Here is a 25,909-nt window from a genome sequence, read left to right as displayed (position 1 = left end):
GACCTCTTCTGTATTACAGTTAGAAATTATTCTTGTCATTGCCCTCTGTGTCTTATTCCAAGTGCTGGGGGATCCCGGGCATTCCCAATTCTTGCTGGCTTGATTTCGAGGGGTAAGAGCTATATATGTACTTCAGGAACTTTGAAGCTGTTTTTATTCTGCTTTGGAACGGGAAATGAAACATTTTTAAATTAGGAAGTTGGATAACCTGTATCCTACAGGTTTAAAGGCATTGTTAAAGAGTTTGATTATTAATGTTGATTTTCAGTAGCTCTTGGTACACGGGGGAAATTTCAGGAGTGCAAAAGAAAGGTAACATGCCAATATTTAAAAGAATAAAAGAAATGACCCAAGAAATTATAGACCTGTCAGTGTCCCATAAATCCTTGGAAAAATAATGGAACAGATAATATGAAACTGAATTAAAAAAGAATTAAAAGTGAGTAGCAGAATTAACGCCAGTTCATATGTGTTTTGGAAAATAATCCTATCAAGCCAGCTTCACATTATATTTTATGTAATATAGGTTGATTAAAGGATGAAGAAAATGGGATTTGGAGGTCCACCAAAGTTACAGACTTAGACAAAGTAGTTACACCACTACAAATCAATCCGTTTTGTTAGTCAAACTTTTAAGAGAGTAGGATTTTTCATCATCTTGCAAAGCTACTAAAATGACCCTTATTATCAAGCTTATGTACATCATATTGGCTAGGGACTTTCTACTTCTTTTGACAACAGAAAAAGGTATTGTTGTTTCTGGCAGCAAGACCTAAGTGTATTCACAGTGGTTAGGCTGAGACCTCCCTATGTGCCATCATATATACAACAGGTCTTTATTGTAAGTGTGGTGAGGCACTGCAACAGGTTGCCTGGAGAAGTTGTGGATACCCCACCCCTACAAGGGTTTAAGGCCCTGTTGAATAGGCGTTTGAGCAACCTGGGCTAGTGAAAGGTGTCCCTGCCCATGGCAGGGGGGTTGGAATCAGATGATGTTTAAAGGTCTGTTCCAACCCAAATCATTCCATGATTCTGTGATTATGAAGTGCTGGGCTGCAGGTGCCCTCCACAGTAGAGTCCCATGAGGATTGGATATGACCGAGCCTGGAACTTTGGTGAGGGGGTGTTGCCAAGCAACCTCGTGGAATCTCTGTAAACACTCCATTGCAGTTGGTAACACAGTATCCCTTCCTGTCATTCTGCCTGCATGGGTATGTCCTGTAATCATTATTAATGTAGTATTGATTTATGTAAGGTGAGAGCCTTTGCACTTCACAGCCAAGCTCTTGAACATGAGGATTTTTTTTGAAACAGGTGCTTGTGGCTGTTTAAGACTTCCATGTCAGAGTGTGTGCCAAAAGGTGGATTTGGCAGGTGCTTCACTTGTAAAGAATTTGGGCACAGCCAAAGCTTTAGTTGGCCACTAGTATCTTCATTTTGGGGTTACCAGTTGCAGAGAGATCTTCATATGGGAGCATCTCTTATGTGTGGGCTGCTTCTTGTGAACAAAACCAATCTTTATGTTGTGACTTTCAGTAGATTTAACTTGTCCTCAAAGTGCTTTCATGTTTAATTAACTTTTCTCTCATGCTTACAAATAATTTTTTAATGCCTAGTCAAGTTAAGATACAGGAGAAAGTTGGATACAGTCAAAGTGAAGCAGCCCTAGTGTTTTTGTCTTTGTCTCCATGATTTAATTCTCTTTATGAAGCCCAAATTGACATTGTTTTCTGAAATGTTTGCAAAGTGTAACAGCAGTGAGATGCTTTTTCTAGCATATGTAGTCATAGAAAATCAGCATGAGACCTTATTTCCACTTAAGAGAAGAATAAGCAACCTGTTGTCTAAAGAAGCCTGTGAACTAAAAATGACTTAATGCAATCATGCAGACAAGTGCTATGAAAAACTTCCATAATTTCTTTCTGGTTTCTTCCTATGATCTTCAGAACTCATTTTTTCCTGCTACATGAGATTTTTTTTTATTGTGTTTAGCAAGAGGGAAAAATAAACCTGAAAACAGTGTGTGTTTTTAAATGCTCAAACACTTGTTCTTAAATCTTGCTATAAAAAAAGTCAACATTTGACCTAATTTTTAAGTAAGGTTGAAAAACTTGACTAAGGGTCAGTGACTCTTATTTTGTGCACACTATATTGAAATGTTGCACTGATTATGTTTGTTAGTTTCAATGGGATTTTTTTGTACTTGCCTGTCATTGCTCTTACCTGTCCACTTGTATCTTAGTACTGCAGAAGCAGCATCACCAAAAATGGATGACAGAGAGAACATGAGCAGGGTATTTCACACAGAGAAATTATTTAGTTGTAATTTTAATTTAGCTGAACAAACTTCTTCCAAAGCATAGTGTAGTCTAGAAAGCTATTTTTGCTCTCCAATTATTATTTAACTTCTTACAGTCATGCCACAGGTACACTCTAAGAGTGGGAGAAATATCTTCAGAAGATATTCACTAATATGCTGCAATACATCTTCCACTATGCTTTCTGAATTGCCTTATGACTTTTGAATGGACTCTGCTTACAAACAACAGTTTCAGGGCCTGGGTTTTCACTTCAAATCTTACTAAAAACTGATTTCATTGATACCTGATTTATCTGAGTTTTGTCTTGTGCCAGTTTTGCCTGTGAGGCCAAGTGGTCCTTTGTCCTAAGTGGAACTGATGTTAAAATGATAGACAGCAACCATATTCCCTCTATTTTAGTTTTGCTCTATTAAATTAAGTTAGTCCACTGCCCTTTTGAATCACAGATGCTTTAGTTTTTAAACATCTTCATAACCTTCTTTGATAGTTTTTGTTTGTTTGGTTGGTTGGTTGTTTTTGGGGTTTTTTTAGTGTTTTTGTTTGTTTGCTTGTTTGTGGTTTTTAGATCTGAATTCTTTTGTGGTTTAGTTTTTGATTTGGGTGGGTTTTGGTTTTGGTTTTTCTTATGAAACTTTTCTTATGAAACTTTCTTATGAGTACTTTGTATATCCTCTCCCAAATCCCAGGATGATTTTCTTCTGTCTACTAGGACTTGCTTTGTCCCAAGTTCTACTAAACTCTTGGATTATTTACCTGGCATTAATTGATACACTCTATTTTGTATCTGGCTAGATGTAACTATCACATTTACTAAACCGTATTTTAGAGCAGTAATACTTGTTATTAATCTTGGTGCCAGAATGATGTTCCTATTTTCTCCTCTCATGCCTTCATTTCATCTTTTGTCTATATAGAGTGCCTTGGTAATGTTACTATAAAAGCACCAAATACGCCCACAGGTTTTTTGCATATTTGTGACTGATCTTTCTTGTTTGTTTTAATTAGGAAAGCCTCAATATGGGAAGAAATAACACAGAAAAAGCTGACAATCCAGGTATCATTGTAGGCTAGTTCTATTTTAAATTTTATTGACTTTATTCTATCCAAAAGCCTTGTCTTAAACAATTGAGATGGGCTGAACTACTGGTTATTTTTCATCCATTAGAAAAATCTATGTTGCTATTGACATTACAAGCCATGGGCTCTAGGGCTGTACTGTAGAAAACTCAGAAGAGGTATTCAGAGAAAAAAAAAATCCAGGTTTTTCCAAAACGCTTACAAGGTAAAAGGTTGTGGACAGGTGGAAATGCATTTAACGTAGTGTGTTTTGAATATATTATCATTTGCAGCAGTACTTACACAGTTTAACATTATGTTGATGTGCAGTGGTTTCATCAGGACATGAAGCAAAAGAAGGTGATGGTCAACGACGCTCCATTCGACAGAGGAAAGCTGTTGAGCGCTATCAAGCTCCATTGGAAAGTAGGTGTGGGTGTGCTGGATTGTCATTAAGGTGGATGCCACTTCTCAGCTGGAAAGGGGAGAGAAAATAAGATGGAAGAGAACTTGTAGGTTGAGATAAGGCAGTTTACTAAAGCAAATGTGCACAAGCAAAGAGGAAAAAAAGATTTTATTTTCTACATCCCATCAGCAAGCAATGTCTGGCCACTTCCCAGGAGGCAGGGCTTCAGCATGCGTAGCAGTTGCTCTGGAAGACGAACATTGTACATAAGGAATGCCCCACCTTCCTCTTCCTTTTCTTATGTTTTATATCTAAACTGATGCCATATGGTATGGAATACCCCTTTGGCTAATTTGGGTCAGCTGACCTAGCTGTGTCCCCTCCCAAGATCTTGCCCACACCCAGCCTATTGATGAAGGGCCAGAATGTTGGACAGACAGTGCTGATGCTGTGGGAGGACTGCTCAGCAGCAGCCAAAACACTGGTGTGTTCTCAACACCTTTCCAGCTACCAATGAAAATCATAGCACTGTGAGGGCTGCTTTGGGGAAAATTAACTTCACCCAGGTGGACCCAACGCAGTATGTTACAGGCACAGTTTCTCTTGGGACCTAATTTCTTGCATGGAAGTGAGATTTTTTTTTCAGTGAAAATACATGCACACAACTTTTCTTTACATTTCTTACATTCATTCTGCCAGTAAATTATATTAAATGTATGCATCCTGTGCACATTCAATTTTTTTTTGCATCCTTTTGGCATCCTTCTTGTTTTTCAGTAAAAAAAATTACCTATGTATCCTTTAAAGAATAGTAATTAAAGAAACTTGATAATCTTACTCTTGTGTTTTTCAATTCTCCTTAAAAATCAGATGTGCCTTTTTTCACTTTGATCAAACCACCCAATCTTCCCCTCCTTGAAACTTCCCCTGAACTTAGAGATGGGTGATGCACATCCCATTTTTTGCCTCTTTGACTATCCTGCTTCCTCTCAAACTTGTTTGTAACACTATTCTAAACTCTTTGCTTTCAACAGATCTAGGAAAACATAAGATAAATTTTTCCAACCATACTTCACCTGTCAGAGAGAGAGATTCATGTAAAAGAACTAAAAGGTTGGTGTATGGTTAGTTCTTTCTCAAGTGCTGTCAGTCACATGACTGAATAATGCTTTCAAGGGTTTTCGGACTAGTGATAATTAGAGATTAATATAATTACAGATTATTGCTTTGATAGTCTGAAATTATAAAGAAAACAAACACTGAGGAGGAGGCCATCCTTTTTACTAGCCATCAGATTTTATTTGAAAATGCAGTATTTCTGGTCACTGATAAGGTGTTGATGAGAGTTGTGGCTGAGATTGAGTAACCGACATTAATTTGTTCTGGAATGGAAGCCCTAATGTTCCTCTGAAAATCTTAGACTACTTAATCTTTAGGCATGCAAATTATTTTCTTAAAACTGAAGATAATTTAATTAGAGGGAGAGCCTGTATGGAAGTTTCAATGACTTTTTTTTTTTAATCACTCAAATAAAGATTCTGGTTTCTCTTTGGAATCAATTCATGTTTCTGTATGAAACTATCCTTAAACAAGAAAAATGCTAAATGAAATTCAAAATTATAAATTGCAATAGTAATATTTGTAAGTACTAAGAGTTGTTAAAAATAATTCACTTAGTTTAATGTCTGGAGTGACCGTTTTCCTTTTTTTATTCATGCCCATTAAATGCAAAACAGTTGGAATGATAGATAGTTTAGATAGTTTATGCTCATAAACATTCACTTGCTATGATTAGAAAATAAAAAATCTTTTATCTGTGTTGTAATTTAGAAAGCACCTTTTTCTTACTCCTTAATTCAAATTAGATCTCTTTCGGTCAACTCTCGGAAAGACGACTTGAAGGAAGTTCGCAAGGATCACATGAAAGTCGAAGTGACTTGGAAAGACAACTTAAATGAAGTTCACAGAACTTCACATGAAAATCAAATGAACGTTGGAACAAGTCTGGCTAGTGTTGAGAGAATGCAAATAGATAGTTCGGTAAGTATTTTTACTTCATTGTGTCGGTGAGACCTTTGCAGTATTTATGAAAGTTTCCAGTAACAGAAACTTCCTTGGTTTACAGTTTTCTCTCAAGCGATTTGAAAATTGCCATGAACGTTTCCTTGGTGCTGACATCTAATTTCTGATAGGAAAGATTACAACTGTCTTTGACATATAAAATGTGTTCTGTTGGCTTCATCTTTAGGTACAATTTGATGGCGTGGGTGGTCATTCTCACCACATTTCAGATTTAAAAGAGATGATCATTTTGCCGTTGCTTTATGCTGACACCTTTGAGAAACTGAAAATTAAACCTCCCAGGTAACAGGCACCATTTAAAACTGTAAGTTAGAATTCTCCTTTTTTCAGGAGAATCAACGTTTCCATGCCTCAAAATTTTCAGCAGTGCTGATGGGGATTTTTAGCACTAGTAAAAAGTAATTTTTTAAAAAACCGATAGAATACAGCATATATGTAGGTTTAGAGATTTACTGTGTGACGAGACTATTCTTTAAAAGTGTCTTGCCTTTGAAAGGTGGGGTTGGAGATTTTTTCTTTAGAGTCCTATGCACAAGCGGACTTGATTAGTTTGTTAGTAGAATAGAATTTTCTACTGGTAGTCAACTGTAGTTTGTTTTTTGGAAGTCCCGTTCTCTCTCCCACCAACTCTTTTTTTTCAAGTGCTCAAGTATCAGTTTTACAATTGATAGGACTTGCAACTAGGACCTTGCAGTGTTTGTTGTGCTTGGGCTAAAATAAGAATATGTCCACTTCTTACACAGCTAAGTGAGTTCTGTGTTACAAAATGAAGTTATTAGAGACTTGTTAACTTTATATATTCTTGGTCAGCAGAATCCAGTCATGGTATACTGAAATAGGACTTTAAATTCTTTACTTTCAACAACTTTAAAAGTATTACAAACATTGAAAAGAAAATCTGTGTTTTACTTCTTTATTTGTTGAAATTCTTTTTGAATCAGCAGTGCACTGGCTTTTCTAGTTGATGGGAATGCAGAAATACGGAATACCTTCTCCTTTTCCTGTATCACCAGCAAAGGGAGATCAAATCCAGTAACCTAATGCTTTTTAAGTCAGAAGTAAACGCTTTACTCTCAAATCTTGCCTTTTTTGAAAACAAAAATGAATATGCAGTGTATCACGGAAAAATGAACTAGCGATTCCTAAGTTAACCCAGTCTCAGATTTTGTGTTGGAAGTTTGTTCTTGTTTGGCTGCACTGTACTGTAACCACCTCTGCTGGTTTGTTAGAAATTTTGGAAGTGTCCTTCTGGAGTGCTACTTACTGTCTTTTCTCAAGGTTTTGTATGTCTGCATTATCCTCTTATTAATTTTGTTTGCTGGCTTGTAGAATTGGGTAGGAATTGACTTTTGACTTTTTTCATACACTTCAGCTCTTACTGCTCTCTTACCCATTAAGTGTTTAGTTTAGGAGAGCAGAGTGTTTTAGGAATGGTGGTTGTAACAGGTACTTTTCCATGATGGTTTTTCTTATGTGATTTTTTTTTTATTCATTTTTTTTTTCCAAATTGCAGAGGCTGTCTGTTCTATGGTCCACCAGGGACTGGAAAGACACTGGTTGCTCGTGCACTTGCTAATGAATGTAGCAGAGGTGACAGGAAAGTAACCTTTTTTATGAGAAATGCTGCCGACTGCATGAGTAAATGGATAGGAGAATCTGAACGACAGCTTCGTTTAGTATTTCAGCAGGTAAGGTTGAAACGTACCATATATTCCTTTTGAGTTGTAATTAATTTTCTGTGGTTGACTAGAACTCATTCTTTTTCATGTTTTTCTCAACTCCTTCCACTGAAGGTCCGCTGGGATTGTCGGTGTTTCCTTTTTCAGTGGGGTTTTTAGGGGCTTGAAATCTTGAGATATATTGGGAAAGATAAGTAAAACAAGTAAGAAAATCACTACCATCACCACCCTCAAAAAAACCCCCACCATAATTCACAACCCAAACAGTCACAGAAAAGGTTTTAAGAAGCAAGAGATGGTTGCTTTAGATCAGAGGGAAAAAGATGCAGGCTGAAAGCATGTTCATTTAAATTGGTAATGGATGGTTGCTTCCAGAACCTGTAACTGAATTAAGTCCTGTATCTGTTCTTGGTGGTTGCCAAATAGCTGTAAAAACTACTGGTATGATTCATTTCCTGGGTTGACATAGGCTGCTGTCTTCTGTTACTCGTGCCACTTTACTCAATTAGCTCAATTATTAGGGATCCCTGATGCTAGTCTGAAAAATCTAGTTCCAGTACCTTTCCAATCACAATTTTTTTCATGCATTTTCTCTTTCAAATAGTGTTGTTTTCCTGATGTCAATATTCCTGCGTTTTCACTGCAGGCCTACCAGATGCGACCTTCAATTATTTTCTTTGATGAGATCGATGCTCTTGCTCCCACACGGTCCAGTAAACAAGACCAAGTTCATAGGTAGGACACGTTTTGTGTCTGCATAGAAAACTGCTTGATCTTTGTGAAAGGAAGACCGCAACCAATTTAACTTGATGTGACACATTCATTTATCCTGAAAACTAGTGCTACTGAATTTCAGATGATTTTTAAACAACAACAAGCAAAACCAATTTGCTAAGATTGATATCAACACAAGTTCTGTGTTATGTCTTAAAACAAGTATTTTCCTGATCAGCATCTCATCAATAATGGGTTGTCCTTTTGGAGGGATCAATTAAGAAAGTTATGTGGAACTGAAGAAAATTTACTAAACTGGTGAATAAAAATTATATATTTCTGTTAGCTCTGTTGTGGGGACACTTCTGACACTTATGGATGGCTTAGCCAGCAGAGGAGAGGTTGTGGTTATTGGAGCCACCAACAGACTGGATTCTATAGATCCTGCTTTACGAAGACCCGGACGCTTTGAACGAGAATTCCATTTCACCTTACCAAACAAACAGGTCAGGACTTTGACTCAATGCTAATGCTTACGTGTCAAACTCCACACCCCTGTAACATCCTGAGGCAGTGCAAGTCTCCATCAGTAGAGTACAGCCTGGACAAGAGAGGGCTGTCTGGAGAGATTGCATTGCACTGTGGAGGGCAGACTTGGTACTGAATACATAGGAATAATGTTATTTCAACAAGTAGTTTTGGTTTCACTGGGACCAGCCAAGAAAACAGCATGCTGCTAGTCATCAAAATGTTTAAGAAAGAATGAATGTATGAATTAGTTTTAAAGTGCTGCTGTAGCATCTTTAAGGTGAAAGAAATGGTGTGCACACAAGAATTCCTTTTTGGTAGCAAAAACTTTGATCGAGGCTGATGCTGGAGCGAATTAAGTATGTTGGATCTGACGTTCTTACTGGTACTTATTAACAGGGACTTGGACTAAGATGTGAAGCACGTTGCAGAGGTGCAGGGCTTGGGGAGCTTCTAGTTCAATGGCAATAGCTAAACAATGTAGAAATTAATTTTATAGCAACCAAAAAATATTGTGGTGGGGATGGGGTGGGAGGGAGACTGTGTTTTTGTAGTTTTTCTCTGGCTATCACTGATATTTATTAGCACTTTTTGGAAAAAGGATAAAAGGCATATTAGACTGAGAGCTAGTAGAAGTGCACTAAGTAGTGCATTAGCACAAACATTTGTATCCAGTTTTTATCTGCCCTCAGGAACAAAAGAGGAGATGCCATGAAACAGATCTTATACACAATTGTCTACTGTGGAAGAATATTAGAAATTTGCTGTAACTAATCGGTGTATCAGGAAATACTTCAATGAAAGTCTTGCTAAGAAGAGAGATGAGGATAGGCAATGCTTGACATTTTCTGGATGAGTGGCAGTGGTTTCAGTCATACTTTTTGTTCTTGGTAGTAATTAGCAATTTGAAATGGAGTGCTAGGACTGTTTTCCTTGAATGAAGTAGCAGAAAAGCAAATTTAGTGAACTAATGAAATCATCACCATGAAATTTTGCTAAATTTGAGAGAATTTTCTTTGATGCAAAATCTCCATTTGCAGATAGAGCTTTTAGTATATTTTTTTCTTTATTAGGTCTCATGCTTGTGAAAACTGACTTTTTATGGAAGATGTACATGCCTTTTAACTCACTGCATCCCCCAGCAAGAGTTTAATATAACAGTTTGAGAATTATTAAATTTCCTGCTTGAAGAAGCAATGAGAACATTAATAACTGACCTTTAAAATAGGTAGAGAAGCAGATAAGAAAAGTTTTTGTATTAGTCTGAAGGTTTGGGGGTTCTGTGTTGTGGTTGTTTTTTCAAGAGAAAACTTAGGGCAAACTAAAATGCAACCATTTTATTACCAGGCGAGACAAGAGATTTTCAAAATTCACACACGAGACTGGACCCTGAAGCCATCAGACAACTTACTTGAAGAGCTGGCTGAGAAATGTGTTGGTGAGTTTGAAAACAGTGCTGGTCCTTTTCCCCTGGGCAGCTTTCCAGCCTCTCTTCTCCCAGCCTGTAGGGCTGCATGGGGTTGTTGTGATCAAAGTACAGGACCCAGCACTTTGCCTTATTGAACCTCATACAATTTGCCTCAGCCCATTGACCCAGTCTGTTCAAATCTGTCTGCAGAGATTTTCTACCCTCCAGCAGATCAACACTCCTACCCAATGTAGTGTTGTCCATGTTCTTACTGAGTGTGCATTCAATCCTCTCATCCAGACCATCAGTAAAGATATTAAAAAGTACTGGCCTCAATACTGAGCATTGGGGAACACCACTAGTGACTGTCTGGCAACTGGATGTAGCATCATTCACCAACACACTTGGCCTGGCCACACTAACAGTTTTTAACCTATATATATATATAGACATAATATTTGATTCTTGTTTTGTTTACTAGGATATTGTGGTGCTGATATTAACGCCTTATGTGTCGAAGCTGCCCTCTGTGCTTTGCGCCGCCGTTATCCTCAGATACATGAAAGTGACAAGAGACTGAAGATAGATGCCACTTCGATTAAAGTAACACCAAAGGATTTTGCCATGGCCATGCAGAAGATTGTTCCAGCTTCACAGAGAGCTGGGGCTTCACCTGGACAAGCACTACCACTACCACCTATTTCAAAGCCGCTGTTAGAAAACACTCTGGAAAGAATTTTACAAGCCTTGCAGAGAGCATTTCCCCATGCAGAACTTGCACTGAAGAAGGGCCAAGGTATAACAATAACATCTACTTGTTTAAAATTCTGCCAAGGCACACACACAAACCTATCCGCCATAATGACAGTACAATTTTATACTTTGCATGTGCACAGTGCAGGAAGGGAGCTGTGAGTGACTAGAAATATGCTGTAGACAACTATGCATTCTCCACTGCATAGTTCTCCACTGCCCCCCGTTTCTGACAATAGCTAACATCACATTTACCATTTCAGAGATGGATCTAAGGTTTCATGTATGAGGCACCTCTTTCCAAATCATAGAATCATAGAATCATAGAATCAATCATAGAATCATAGAATCATAGAATGGTCTGTGTTGGAAGGGACCTTAAATATTACCTAGTTCCAACCCCTCTGCCATGGGCAGGGACACCTTTTAGACCAGGTTACTCGGAGCTTCATTCAGTTTGGCCTTGAACACTTACAGAGATGAGATCCATTTTGGGCAACCTGTTCCAGTGCCTCTCCACCCTTACAGTAAAGAATTTTTCCTAATATCTAATCTAAATCTTTCAGTTTGAAGCCATTCCCCTTGTGCTGCCATTACATGCTCTTGTGAGAAGTCTCTCTCCATCTTTCTTGTAGGCTCTCTTCAGGTACTGAAAAACCAAAATTAGGTCACTCTTCAGCCTTTTCCATGCTTAACAAACCCAATTCTCCCAGCCTTTCCTCTCAGGAGAGGTATTTCATCCCTCTAATCATCTTGGTGGCCCTCCTCTGGACTTTCCTCAAAAGGTCAATGTCCTTCCTGTGCTGGGGAGCCAAGAGCTTGATGCAGTACTCCAGGTGGGGTCTCACCTGAGAAAAGTAGAGGGGCAGAATCACCTCCCTTGATCTGGTGGCTGTGCTGCTTTTGATGCAGCCCAGAACACATTTGGCTTTCTGGGCTGCAAACACACATTGCTGGCTGATGTCCAGCCTCTCATCCACCAGCACCCCCAAGTTCTTGGCAGGGCTGCTCATGATCAGTTCATCCCCCCAGCCTGTATCGACATATGAGATCCCCCCAGCCTAGGTGCAGCACCTTGCACTTGGTCTTATTAAACCTCATGAGGTTCTCATGGGCTCACTTCTAAATCTTGTCCAGGTCCATCTGGATGGCATCCCATCCTTCAGATGTGTCAACAGCACCACTCAGCTTGGTGTCATCTGCAAATTTACTGAGGCTGCACTTGATCCCTTCATCTATGTTAATTATGAAGATACTAAAAAGCACTAGTCCCAGTACGGACCCCTGAGGGACACCACTTGTCACTGATGTCCATCGAGACTCTGAGCCATTGACCACTACCCTCTGGATGGGAACATCCAACCACTTTTTTATCCATCTAACAGTCCACTCATTAAATCCATCTGTCTCCAATATAGAGAGAAGAAGGTTGTGTGGAATCACGTCACAAGCTTTACAGAAATCCAGATAAATGACATCTGATGTCATTGACCTCATTCACTGATGTAGTCAATAATTATTACTAATGTAGTAAATAAATGCTTAAGTGAAGGGAGAAGAGTTTTTCTGGTGTCTAAGAACTACAGAAGTTGTTCCTGATTATCTTTATTTTAAGGAAAAAATCTCCCAAGGTTTTATCAACAGAGGGATAATACCTGATGCAAATCACGGAACATAGGACAGTTTTGTATAGACTTATGAAATCTCCTTTGATCTGTGGTAGAATGAAATCTTCAGAAAATGGCATCCAAATGACAAAATACAAGACAAGTGGTTTCCAGCACTGATTTCAAAGGTGTATTAATGCAAGAGTGAGATATGAACTACTCAGGAAAGTTAATAAACTCCTCCTGTCTTTAAATGCTATTTTAGGAAATTATGGAATTGACAATGAAGAATCACCATCAGTCTCTGGAAAGATGCCAACTCATAAAATTTCTGATAGCAAAAAGGCAGAATTCCACACTTTTAGCAGGTACATGTCCCCTTTAGCATGCACAAATGTCCCCTTTATGGTTACATTTTTGAGATGTCTGGATCTGTAAACTGTTCTGGTGTGAGGGATGCTAGATGGAGCTAAGGATGTGTGTGGGGGTAATCTATTTGCAAGAAGAGTGAAGATCCGAGTGGGTACTAAGGTTCTGAGTACAGTGCCCTAACCCATCAAACCGAATGGCCCAAACCTCTTTCCCTAAGTTGAAGTGCTCCACAGATTAGAAGAACATCTTGATTTAATCCATAGTATTCCTTGAAAGACTCTAGACCCCCAAAATGTGCAGTCTGTCCTTTTAGCTTAAAAAACCCCTATGGACTTGTGTAGCCATCTTTTGCCCTTCTACCTTCCAAGATTGTTGAACCAGTAGCAAATTATGTATCAGAAACAAAACTGAGAAATGGTTTGTTAGAATACTGTGAGAAAAATTTAAATGACATCTGCATTTTTTGCCTTTACCCTACTGAGTTTTTGTTATTCTTTTAATGGTTTAATTGTGAGAGTCACATAAGCCAACAGGTGAAAAAAATAGATTACTGTCAGTTATTTTTCTCCCTTTCTATTGCTGTGTTGTCCAGAAAATGTGACCTGCTGAATCTGGTTAGGTCTCTAGGATCTTTGACTTCCATAAGTAAAGGTATAATAAGTATCGTGGTGGAAACACCCAAAAACCTCTTCACAAGTGTGTTTCTTGCTCACAAGGCTAGATTACTAGGAAATTAATACACAAGTCAAAGATGAATGAATAAAATAAACATAAATTTTATATTTAGTGTAGTGCTGTAATTTAACCAATCCAAACACGTACTTCTTCAGATACAACTAGCCTGTTTCTGTGCCAACATCAATGTTTTTTCTTAGAAATGTTGTTTGGCTCCTTCCAACTGCCTCCAGGATCTATGGCAAAATTTAGCTACACTTGACAGCTGTAGAGATCTCACAGTTACTTACAGTCAAAACACGCTGAAAATGATTGTGCATGGGCAGTGAAGAGGCCCAGACTGGTTTGTGCTGAGAGAGTTCTTATTCTGCCCTGTATCAGGTTACTGACCAGTTGTTGTGTTTGTATTTGGTCGGATTGTCCCTCTGTGGGATTTATGAGCTGTTACTTAACCCAGCCAAAGGAATAGCAGACATGCTAGGGACTGGCAGGACTTCTTACCTGAGGAATGGTACCAGTTACTGAGAAAATAGGCTTTGATAGGCTTCCTGATCACAGACCAGCTTATGGTGGAACACGGAGAGTATTTACGAAAAAAAAGTGTATGGGAAAAAACTTGTGCCTCATCATCACTCATTTTAAAACATGTTTTCTTCTTATTGTTGTAGCAATCCTCCTTACCAGCCAACATCTTTCAGGCCACGGTTCTTATTAGTTGAAGAGCCAGGATCTGGGCAAGCTTTTGATTTGGCACGTGCAGTAATACATGCCCTGGAAAAGTTTCCAACTTATACACTAGACCTACCGACTTTGTTTATTAGCAGCACATCACAGGAAGAAACATGTTCACAGGTATCTTTTTACTCATTAATCTCATAGGATTTGTGAACTGTATATATATAGTGAAGTGAGAAAAATTCACTGTTAATGGAGGTGGCTTGATTTCAATGTGCTGTTATGTTTATCTCTGTCTGAAAATCTGCTTTTCTTGTAGATGAAATGATACTGAATAAGGATGTTTATACATAGCCATGTTTTCCATTTGAAATGAAACGGGGAGGATGTTGTTAGTAGCTTGGGAAGATGGGAGATACTGCTAATAAACCCCTCTTTGCGGCAAAAAATCCTGCTGGTCTTGGTGGGATCCAGAAAGTTGTTTTTGTTGTTTCTTAAGTCTCTGTGCTCCCTGTAGATAGTTCTGCATCATCCTGATGGTGTGTCATGCACTTTTTGTAGCCTTCTTTTTTATTATATTTGTAGGCAGCTAACGTTTTGGGGAAAAGAAGGGTTTGGTTTTTTACATATACAGCTTGTACTGCTGTGGTACATGCAATAAAAGTGTTAAAATTCATGGAACACTCAAATTTGTAAACTGGTGTGTTTTCCTTAACTAAAAAAAAATTAAATATAAGCTTATTAGTGCTGTTTTAATTTTTTATCTTTAGGCAGGAAATTGGTTTCATTGTTTGGCATCACTGTATTCAAATATTTTAACCTTTAGTAGTAGCATTTGAGTTCTGTACAAGTCAGGAAGAACACATTATATGACGTGATTCTTGTTTGTCACATAGAGGAACAATTCCTTTTTTGTCATGGTTGCATCTGTGGTCATATAACTCCCCTGTGTAGTCACTGCCTGGATACACCAAGTGCACTTCCCATTTTTTGACAGGAACTCCCTGAATATTGTTAATCTGAAAGGGTGCCCAGAGAAATTTGCCGTGTAAAAGGACTGTTGCCAGTTCCCTCATGCAGTACATTCAGGTCCTCTTCTGTGATTGAGGTGCCATCTCTAAGCAGTGGCTTGTGATCTTCCAAGGCACGTCATCTGGTCTGGTGGATCCTTTGGTAATGAGAGGCTGTGAGTGATTCATCTCTTCAGGCAGACTGAGGACTGGTCAGTTCTTGTAAAATATGCTTGAAATTATGAATCGTAACCAGGCTTCTTTTATCTTCTCAGCCCTCATCTTTTCACATAGATATTTGTTTTTGCAGACTGTGCTCTGGTCTGACTTGAGCATGTGCCCACTCTGAATTGAAAATCGTGCAGTTACAGTTGTGTAGCAATTTATCCAGGCCATCTAGCTGAAGGGTTAGTCTTGTTTTTTCAGGCACACCACCACATCGGCTGAATTCTGAGACTCTTTAGGAACTCTTACACCTAAGGAATTTTGAAATCAGGCAGAGATTTAGGTCTGTTTCTGTCTCTGTAGCAATGTCCATATTTTAGTCAAAGTGAAAATTTTACCTTACTGTTAAGGAGTTGTTCATTTATTGGTTTCTCTTGATGTCTTTGTTTATGCATTCTTATTTCATAGGATAGTTCAACTGATATGTAGTTATTTAGTTATCTGCTCTACATGATGTAGTTTTCTTATCCAAGCTTTCATTTTACCAGTTGATACGAGAAGCTCAAAGAACAGCACCAAGCATCATTTATATCCCACAAATCCCTTTGTGGTGGGAGGCTGTTGGACCTACACTGAAAACTGGTTTTACAGGACTACTGAATTACATTCCATACTTTGCTCCAGTTTTGCTTCTTGCAACATCTGATGTGCAACATGAAGATCTCCCAGAAGAGGTATTTCTGTCGATACTTTTCTTCCTTTATTACTCAGTTTCTTGTTAATTTATAACTCTGTGAAAACATTGGATTACTGTGCTGCTCTTATACAAATTCATATTGTTATTACTGAGGCACCAGAACCCAGTCTCTTAAAATTGGCTTAGACAAAGAGATATGGAAAGCATTTGTCTAAAGTGTTTTCTGAGTAAAGAGATTGACTTTCGCCCAACTTTTTCTTGCTTCTCACTCATGCTTATCTGACAGATGTATAGACTTACTTCAGACAATCATTTCAGTGGCTTCAAGATGGTTAGGTGTGTCCTTAGCGTGCTTGAAAGGTAGCTAGGAAAAATATTGGGTTTTTTGATAACATTTTTACCAAAAACATGAAAGGTACTTTTACGAAAAAAGGATGGTGATCACACTGTTACTGGTAGAATGTAATTTCAAATATAAATTATTTAATGAAAAATTCAATTTCTTTCTTCATCTAGATGAAAACTTGACAAATTAAAAAGTTAAGGTCCAACTTCTGTTTAGGTAACTTGGAAATCAATTTTTAGTTGTATTCCTTAACAAAATTCATTAAGAGGATGTGCTGAGCTTTCTAGACATCTGAGAGTGTGCATTAAAGGAAGGCGTTCAAAATGTGATTATACTGCTCTGATTATTTTGTCTCAGTAACGGAAGTTTTTACAATGCTAATAGATACCTTCTAAATTAAAAAAAACCCCAAACCTCCACCTTAACAAAAAGTTGGCACTTGTCTGCTGAGCCTTGCCTCTGTAGCTGCCATAAGAATTCAAGTTAGACCACAGTAAAGTAGGTAAATATAAAATAAGCAGCCTTAGGGGTGATGAGCGTTGCCCCTTTCTCATTGGCTTATCATACATTTTTTTCATGAAGCTTAAACTCTAGAGGGTTCCTTAGAGAAGGTATTTTAATTTATGCTGCTATGAAAATCTAGATTTTTAAGGCCAAAAAGTTAACTTTATATAGCTTGTCTTATCCAGATGAGTATTCAGCTTGATTTACAAAGGTACTCATCTTTTTGGAATAGAAAAAAAATATTTGTGTGGCCTTACGTCTCAAATGTCTTTTCCTTTCATGCTCTAGATAAAAGCATTGTTTAATAATAATCGTGAAGAAGTTTTCAAAATCCCGCGGCCTACCTGTGCTGAAAGAAGAGGGTTTTTTGAGGATTTGATCATGAAGCAAGCTGCTGAACCTCCTGCATCAAAAACCAATGCAGGTGAGGATATTCTACATATAAAACTTTGCTACTGTAAGTTAATAGCTAATACAGTATTTGCTTTGGTGGTAATTTTCTATCAATTATTTTTCTGTGGTTTCTCTGTTATTGCAGAGAGGTACTTTATATACAGCACTCTGTATATACAGTACCTTCACTGATACTGTATTCCAGATAAAGAGAAATCTTGACTTAAGAGATCTGTGTCATTCCAGATTCAAAGGTACACCGTGTGACTCATGCGAGATGTTCTCAGGTGGATGAGCAACCGCGAGTATGTGACAGGAAAGCAATGAAAATTCAGGCACAGGGAGTGCTTGTGGATGACTCTGAGCTCGGAGTAAGTCTAATTTCAATTTTGTTAATACTGACACAGGACAGTGTCAGTTTTCTTGTTACCTGTATAGTTGTAAATTAAGTTGTTTTCTAACCAGTGCAATTTCAAGCAATTTATGGGAGGGATATACAGCTTGTGAAATAATTCAACCTGCAATTGTTATTTCCACAGCTGTTCTAGACTGCTGCCCTTGCTTTCGGTGAATTATATTTTAGGAGACAGGGTTCTCTTCCTAATTTTTAATGTAAAAGGGCGTGTTAAATTTTAAGATAGCCCACTGACAACCTGCTTGTGCTATTGGTTATTAATGTCTTAGCAGTTTTTACGATATATTAGGAGGATGTTGTTTTGTTTTGCTGTTTGCATGCTTTCATCTATTAGGAAATGGAAAAGGACCTTGATTTTTAGCAGTCATGGCTTTAAACCTGAAGATAGCAGGTTGACTTAAAGCTCATGATGGTTAAAATATTAATACCTGTTTTTCCCAAATTCTTTCAAAATCCAGAGTTAGAATTTTGCATTGACACAGTTACAGTGTCGTAAGTTATTCCAGTTCCCTATAGGAGAGAAGTTGTTATCCTAGGTTAGAGTTGGGGAAAGGGTCAAAATTGGACCTAGATGCAGGGGGTAAAAGAGATTCATTTGCATGAACTGGAGAGGGTAGAAGAAGAACCTGATCTTCAGGGGATATTGCTGTGACAGAAATGTGGGAAATTGCTACACTGAAGTACTGGAGGTTGGTCAAAGCAGATGCTGCTGCTGTTTACCTGCCTGAGAAAGGGAGTATTATTTGGATGTTTCTTCTGCATGAAGAGAATGTGACCAGAGTGGAATCCTCTTTGCTGAAGAGGCTTGTCCACATAATTTCTGTCACATTTTTAAACTGTGACTTAATTTTTAGAGGTGAAAGTATCTTTTTAAGGCTGGTGTCCTAAATAAGCAAATTTTAGGTGGTTTTCTTGTTCGTGTCTGCCTGTGTATGGAGAGAAGCCACATATGTTTTTCCAAACTCAGGCTGCTAACAGCATGTGTTCTGATGTTATTGCCCACTGGGGAAATCATGTAGTAGAGCCCTTACAGATGTTTCAGCTTTATATATTTTTCAACTGTGAGGAGAGAGCTACAATCATGAAATACGTCTTTCTAAAAAACTTGTTTACTTAACATGGGTGCCACTGGAACTTGCTGCTTGTACCAGAGAAGTTCTTTGGAACTCACCTGCAGTTAAGAAGCTGGATGAACCTCCAAAATATAACTTCTTGGTCTTGTATGGGGTGGGGATTTTGATTATTTATTTGGTTGGTTGCTTTGGTTGCTGGTGGGTTTTTTTTGTTTATTTGCTTGGTAATAGGTGTAGAACTTGATGAAAAAGAAGAGCATACAGTTACCTATGTGGCAGCAATTAGAAATAGTATCACATGCGATGTTGGCCACACCTCTGTCATGCCCTACCTTTTGTGTCTGCAGCAACTGAAAGCATGCTGCGTGGTTTTTGTGTGTCTTATCTCACATCTGACATGAGGGGAATGCTCAAATCTTGTGCTAGCTGATCTGAGGGAGGCTGAGTTAGTGGTAAGTGGTTTTGAGGCAGTAATATTTTCATTTGTTGAGGTTGCTGTCTTAAGCTACATCTTCACAGCCTCACACAATACACAGCTACTGTACAGCCCCAGCAGTGCTGCTGCTAGCATGTTAGTGTTGCTTTCTCATAGATTATCACATTCACATATTTGGTGACAGAAAGGACTGTGTGAGAGATTGGTAATTTGCTACAGGGAGTCTCTCTGCTAGTGTCTTGAGTTTATGTTAGGCACAGTACACATTCAGCTAATGGGTAAAGGTGAGCACCTAAGGATGCTTCCATTTCTGACTAGCACAGCTGTATCTGGAAGATCTGTAGCCTGGCTTCCAAACACACATTTTCCAGGGCCCTGTATGGCATTTCTAATGAAATGCAATCGTGGCTTTCCTGTGGCAGCTACTCTATGACAAACTGGATTGTGTTGTTTGCTGCTGTTCTGGAGGCAGTTAATTGTCAATTATGATTGTTGATATCATAGAATGATGAGGAAAAAAGTATTGTCTGAACTTTAAGCCTTCCTTTTCTCTGAAGTGTGAAAAATTAACCCATTTTCTCAAGTTAAATCTTGTCAGATATTTAATCAGTTCTCTGAAGTGCCACTTTTCTTTAACAATATAAGAAAGTAGGACATATCTCGTGCTATTCGAAACTGTAATTTCCACTTTTTTTTCTTCAGCAAGTGTTGGATTCTATTGTTGAGGCAACTGAAAGCATCAGTATATCAAGCATGGTAAAATTATATTCTGTCCTTAGCCTGTGCATTTACCAACATCGAGATGATGCCGACAAAACTGAATTAGTGACGGTAAGTTTTTTTGTTATGTAACACTTTCTGTTACACACTGTTATGTGTGTGTGTCTATTATACCTATGTATGTGTGCACTGTGAACATAGCACTTATTTAGCATTACTCTTTACTGCTTAGTTGCCTGTGTTACAAGACTTTTTCATTTTAGTCTGGAAGACATTTATCTATATTGCAAAACCATAGTTGTATTTGGCATATTTCACAGAATATGCTGAGTTGGAAGAGACCCACAGGGATCATCAAGTTCAACTCTTGGCCCTGCACAGGACCATCCCCAAGTCACACCATGTGCCTGATAGTGTTGTCCAAACACCTCTTGAACTCAGACAGGCTTGGTGTTGTGATCACTTTCTTTGGGGAGCCTGTTCCAGTGCCCCATCACCCTCTGTATGAAGAACCAACCTTATTCTAATATCCACCCTAACACAACTTCTCTGACACAACTTCAGGTCATTCCGTTGGGTTCTGTCACTGCTTACCACAGAGAAGAGAGCAGTGTCTACCCCTCCTCTCCCTCTCATGAGGAAGTTGTAGAGTGTGATGAGGTCTCCTCTAAGTCTCCTCTTCTCCAGGCTAAACAGACCAAATGAGCTCAGCTGCTCCTCATAAGGCTTCCCCTCAGGGCCCTTCACCATCTTCGTTGCCCTCCTTTGGACACGCTCTAATAGCTTAATATTGTTGGCAGTTTCAGCAGGAATAGGTTTGAAGACAATGGGGCCACCCCCACAGGCCTCTCAAAGCAGTTGACCCCACTACGCCTTCTCCAGAACCTTTTAAGGGATGGGAGGCTAAGAAAGGAGGGTTCTTTTCTCAATCTGCCACTTCCTCTTTCTCCCCTTGCAGGCAGTCACACATGGTAACACTTGTGTAGTAGTCATTCCATTCCTGAAAACAAATTAAGTATGAAGCATTACAAGAATTTGAGACATTTCTCTAGTCTCACTATACTTTCTCTTTAACTCACACAGCTCAAGCATCTTTAATTTGACATGTGGGGAGCTTTCTGCCTATGATGGTTTGATGCCCCTGAGTCCAACTGTTTAATTTCTTCCTCTAAGAGAGGATTTCTGAGTTGTCAGAACTTGGCAGAAATCTTTCATGGGTACCCATGGCCCCAGTAAGGCATTCTCAATATTGAGTTGATTTAGGCAGGTTGGGTAGTCTGTCTTCCTGGAATCCATTTGTCTTTCAGATGCTTGTGCCTGAGAATAGATAAAATTCTTTATGGCTCTCACTCTGCCTTAAAAAAAAGAGGCAACCTCTTCTTTTTTAGCCCTGATCATCTCGATCTCTTCTTCAATGTCCGATAAAGAGTTAGAATGGATGGCCTGTTCTGACTGTGAAGCACTGAGAATTATTTGGATTCAGGGAGGCCATTCCTGAAAAATGCACCCTTCTCTCATCTAGCATGTTGATGTGTTTTGCAACAGGAAGGGATTTGTTTATGTTATATCAGGGCTTGTCAGCTTTTGTGACTGGACCTGATTTCTTTGTTTGATTTCTTTTACCCTAAGCTTAAACCAAAAAATATCTCCTATTCAGAGTGGCTGTGCAAGTCAGTCAGGAGCAATCTCTACTGTACGAAGAGAGAGACTTTAACAAGCACTCAAATACTGTTCAGAGTGCAGAACAGAACAGCTCCAGCTTTCAGTTGTGGCTCTTCAGGAACTGTCTTCTTTCTCATTGTTCAAAGTACCGTTGATAGAGATTCATTGTCCCTTGATACAGATCCCTGCAGTCTCTCTAGCCTACTCTCTATTTTGGATGCTAAGGATGAGTTGGAAGCTAATGGGTCAAGAAAGATGTTGGGATGGTGGTAGCACATTGGCTAAATATTACTAACAACTGTATGTATGTACAGATTCTTGGTCCTTTGATGAAGAAGTAAACAGAGTTCTCAAGCTTATATTCAAACTGACTCCTAATTTGTCTTTTTTTTTATTAGGAAATGAAGAAAGAAATTGCAGCCCTCAGTTGGCTGTGATACTTGACTTCAGCATACTTGACATACTCTAATGTTCATATATGGCTCCCAAATAGATAAGTTGTGTTTATCATGTCTCAGTAATTGTAGCAGGTATAGAAAAAAGAATAGAAGAAAGAAACTTTAAGCACGTAACTGAAACCAGACATAACAGAACCGGCGACACTTGGCGAAACGACTAAGGTAACACCAGATTATAAGGAACAAAACAAGGCTATCTTGTCGAACTAGGTTAGGGTAATTCTGACAGTAGGAGACCGTGCCCACTGGCCTAAGACAGGAAGACACCATCTGAAGTAAGAAGGGCACTAGCTCAAAAGAAGACTGAGCATGTGGGCATGTGAAGTGACAGAATCATTTAACCAACAGAAGACTAATTAATAAGAGGACTATGGAATTTGGAGCCAATGAACATTAGTGTCTTTGCTAAGAATAGTGAAATGTTGCAATACTCAGTATGCTGGCTTTGTGGATTATTTCTGCAAATAAATCAAATATCTCGACTCTGTGTGTGGATCGGCTTCTTGCACACTGGATGAAAGAACTTGTTTCGTGACAACAATATTTTCTTTTCATGAAAGCAACATGAGATTCTTCTAAAGGTATTGATTCTGTAAGAATCTGTCACTGTAAGACACAGGAACTGCTTATTTTTTTCCTCCAACTTCATTTCTAATGAAGAGAATCGAGCCGAGAGGCCAGGAGTAAGATACAGCGCTTGTGACTCCGGCTGCCTGTCGTCTCCTGGGGGTGGGTAGGGGTCACTCGCCCGCCCCGTTCCCGTCGCCCGGCGGCCCTTCCCAGCAGCAGCCGGTGCAAGCGCGGGCAGGGTGCGCGGCACCCCACCTTCAGGGCTCCAGCTCCGAGTTCGTGCCCCCCCCTCGCTCAGTAGCCGCCGCATCTGGATGTGCTCCAGGTGCGTTCCGGCCGCCGCCAGAGCTGCGGGACCAGGGGTGTCTGGAGAGCCGACGGGGCCGTGAGTACCGGGCCGGGGGGCGGGAGGCGGTGGATGTGAGCCGGGGGACGCAGAGGAGGAGTCGTGGACAAGGGCGTTCCGCTGCCGGCCGGGAGCCTTCGGAGCTGTTGGGAGGAGCTGGGAAAGCTGAGTCCCCGCGCGAAAGCACCGGAGATCGGATCCCGTCGAGGGAGAAAAGGGGAGAAACGAGTGTTCAGGTGAGCGCCCGCGGCTGCCGTCGGAGGCGTTGTCGCAGCCGGACGGGCCACCCCAGCGCCACCCCGGTTCCTGGCCGTCCCGCGGCTGAAGGAGGCTCGGCACAAGCCCTGCTCCCGGGGGCTGTGGGAGCGTGCGAGAACCAGTCCCTGGGGCACCTGCAGGCCTGGGAAATAGAAACTTTCTGCACTGTCTTGTGATTTGCTGTGTTTGTCCTTCCCTTCCCCGTTTATTTTGATTCAGTTTCTTATCTGAAAAGTTATCTTATGAAGATTAGCTTAGAGACTGCTTTGCTTTAGTTGTGATAATGGTCACAGAGAGAGTGCTCGCCATTTTGATGACAAAAATTTGTAAAAACCGATGCTCGACACAAACATTACCTGACCTCTGAGTGCATTCTAACTGGCCTGAAGTGCCTGTGAAATACTCCTTAGTCAAGTGTTTTTTAAGTACTACTTTGAATGCTTTAAAAACAAAACTGTTTAGAAATCAGGACTCATTTGTACTTAATTAAAGTGGATAAGCTAACCTGGTGAAAATGTTACTTAAGCTTTTTATAATCTTGATCTACCCTAGTCAAAAAAGAGACAACTTACATGACTCTAAAGGATGTCAAGTAGCCTGTGCTTTCTGCATCTCAGTGTTGCTAATCCAATAACTGATTAATTTCACTATGTTTTTAACATAGCCTTCAAAAGCTAAAACTGTTTTCTGCTCTTTCCAAGTTAGGATCATCTCTTCAGGCTGTTCTGAATTTCTGTGAAAAATAAAGACAAACCAGATCCAACTCAGAAGTGGTCTGCTCTTCAGCAGAGCCCTATCTTGGAGTGAGGCTTGTCATGACATCCTGTTCAGACTCTAGCTTTGACAAAAGCCTGGAAATATTAAGGGAAAATGTCAGTTGACAGTTTATGAGTTTTTTGTATTTCTAGGTGTTCAATCCCTGTTCAATTTATACAATGAATAGAGAAGCATGCACAGTGAGTCATGTTATGGTAAATCTACAACTAAGTCTGCAGGGGAATATGAGTATGTTAATGTCAGGGCCAGTGCCTTAGAACTAGGCTCACTCTTCTTTGTAAAAGTTGTCTTCTTGCATAAAAGACATATATATCTTCATATATATATATATATTCAAACATATATAGCTTCTTTGAGATCCCTCCTCCTCTTTGGTTACTGGAATAACCAGTATAATAATTAGTTGCCCTGTCAAGACATCAGGATTAGCACCTTGAAGAACATCTGTTCTTCAAGAAATGTGTTCATATGGTCTGCAGCAGACTTGGGGTCTGAATCCTCCTTGGGGTCTGCAGGCTTTTCTTTGCATGATGTGGAGCACCAGATTATAAACCTGGTGAAGTTCCCTGAGGGAGTCTCCCTGAAGTCTCAAGGGGGAACTGTACAATGCAATGCCATATAACATTTCTTTACAATACTTCTAATTCAACAATTCTTTTCTCCTTTCCTCTGTCCTCTTTCTTAATGTAGGCAGTTGGCAAAGCCAAAATCAAGTCCAAAAAAGGAAGACTATCAAGAAGGTAAGTAGTAGAAATTCCTTAGGATTCCTTTTTAGCCTGGTTTCTTGAGGAGGATTGCATTTGGTCACTGTCTATTTAACTTGGCCCCAAAACCTTCTAAGTTCATCAGCCAAAGTTTTACAAAAAAGAGGTAGATGCAATAGGAGGGAATGCTATTGATTCCTTTAAGGCTTGGAAAGAATGCAGTGTGAACTCCTACCTGGTCTTAGACACTGGAGTAGGAACTCTTTAGTTCCTTAGCTCAGGTTTCTTTGTGAGATGGATTTTCTGGAGTATGCAGAACACAGATTAATTGTAAATCATTCTTGAAGTAGGAGGGAATTTTGTAGTATTGTAACGATGCCTCAGAATTTTTAGGATTTTTAGCTTTTCGTAGATTTTAAAGTAGCTGTGAAGTAAATATAGATTTTTTAGTACAGCTGTACAGTCTGTCACTTTAGAATAGTAGTTATCACTTAACAAACCCTATTCCCCCATTTCATGTTGAATTTTCTAAATTCTTTTGGCTTGTTTAGGCTCCTTTCAAGGCAGGACTATAGTAAACACATTCTGTTTAAGAACATACGCATCCCAGGGCTGAACAACAAGATACCTTCATAGTCAAAGCAACCTTCAAGCCCGGAACCTTGGAGAAACTCCAGAGACAGTACATGTCGTGAAGAAGAGGAAGATGGAAGAAAGGGATCTTGGGACCTCCAACTCAGTTTTCAGGGAGGCGTGTCAGAGGGGCAGATTTGGGGAGGATCTGGGGCAGATAGTTCTTGTATTAGACCATAAATTGTAGAACTCCTGGACACGTGCCTTTGTACTCCTTGCTCCAGAAGGCCTTCATTAAAGACCTGCTCTATATCTTGTCTATATGAATAATTGCCTAGTGAGTCTTTTTCTCCTGATTTTAGGCAACACTAACATACATGAGTTAAAAAGTGATTTGGCCACAAGACTCACAAACCTACTGACTTTGGGAAGTTGATCATATTATCTTGGAACTGGATTTCCGTGTACACAAGTGGGCTTGGTGCCCTGAGGCTGCTTACTGGCATCTGGAAAAATCCATTAGCTC

At 39.4% G+C, this 25,909-nt stretch overlaps 2 protein-coding genes across 4 annotated transcripts in view; both read left to right on the top strand.

Annotated features, from left to right (window-relative positions):
- The first annotated feature begins 1,079 nt into the window (after window positions 1-1,079).
- On the top strand, window positions 1,080-22,648 carry LOC113954617 (ATPase family AAA domain-containing protein 2-like). 3 transcript variants are annotated; one of them, XM_027659165.1, is made up of 19 exons: window positions 1,080-1,211; window positions 3,327-3,375; window positions 3,708-3,803; window positions 4,818-4,896; window positions 5,649-5,668; window positions 5,723-5,823; window positions 6,032-6,147; window positions 7,379-7,553; window positions 8,191-8,279; window positions 8,605-8,764; window positions 10,131-10,224; window positions 10,676-10,990; window positions 12,820-12,922; window positions 14,270-14,453; window positions 16,000-16,185; window positions 17,287-17,422; window positions 17,638-17,696; window positions 20,018-20,146; window positions 22,096-22,648. In XM_027659165.1, the coding sequence occupies exons 1-19, from the start codon at window positions 1,095-1,097 to the stop codon at window positions 22,132-22,134; spliced, it is 2,247 nt and encodes a 748-aa protein (XP_027514966.1). In that variant the 5' UTR covers window positions 1,080-1,094; the 3' UTR covers window positions 22,135-22,648. The 3 variants fall into 3 exon arrangements, with proteins under 3 accessions (XP_027514966.1, XP_027514967.1, XP_027514968.1); XM_027659166.1 differs by having other exon boundaries at window positions 5,649-5,671; window positions 5,726-5,823; XM_027659167.1 differs by lacking the exons at window positions 17,638-17,696; window positions 22,096-22,648 and having other exon boundaries at window positions 20,018-20,145.
- The window catches only part of LOC113954591, a 42,476-nt gene continuing 38,773 nt past the window's right edge, over window positions 22,207-25,909 (top strand). Inside the window, exons 1-3 of the mRNA XM_027659122.1 lie at window positions 22,207-22,214; window positions 22,893-23,307; window positions 24,801-24,846. Of these exons, the coding sequence (XP_027514923.1) occupies window positions 22,207-22,214; window positions 22,893-23,307; window positions 24,801-24,846 (469 nt within the window). The remainder of the gene's footprint in view (window positions 22,215-22,892; window positions 23,308-24,800; window positions 24,847-25,909) is intronic.

The sequence above is a fragment of the Corapipo altera genome, unplaced genomic scaffold (genome assembly GCF_003945725.1).
Source record: "Corapipo altera isolate COAL_440 unplaced genomic scaffold, ASM394572v1 52, whole genome shotgun sequence".
Lineage (NCBI taxonomy): Eukaryota > Metazoa > Chordata > Aves > Passeriformes > Pipridae > Corapipo > Corapipo altera.
The sequence above is the reverse complement of the archived record's forward strand: the minus strand, read 5'-3'. Positions and strand labels throughout refer to the sequence as shown.

Bases quoted from the DNA above. Each gene is read 5' to 3' on its own strand.
- LOC113954617 (XM_027659165.1), top strand. From the start codon at position 1,095: ATGACCGAGCCTGGAACTTTGGTGAGGGGGTGTTGCCAAGCAACCTCG. The intron at 3,804-4,817 runs GTAGGTGTGGGT...TGCTTTCAACAG, and splicing joins CTATCAAGCTCCATTGGAAA to ATCTAGGAAAACATAAGATA. The intron at 7,554-8,190 runs GTAAGGTTGAAA...TTTTCACTGCAG, and splicing joins TTCGTTTAGTATTTCAGCAG to GCCTACCAGATGCGACCTTC.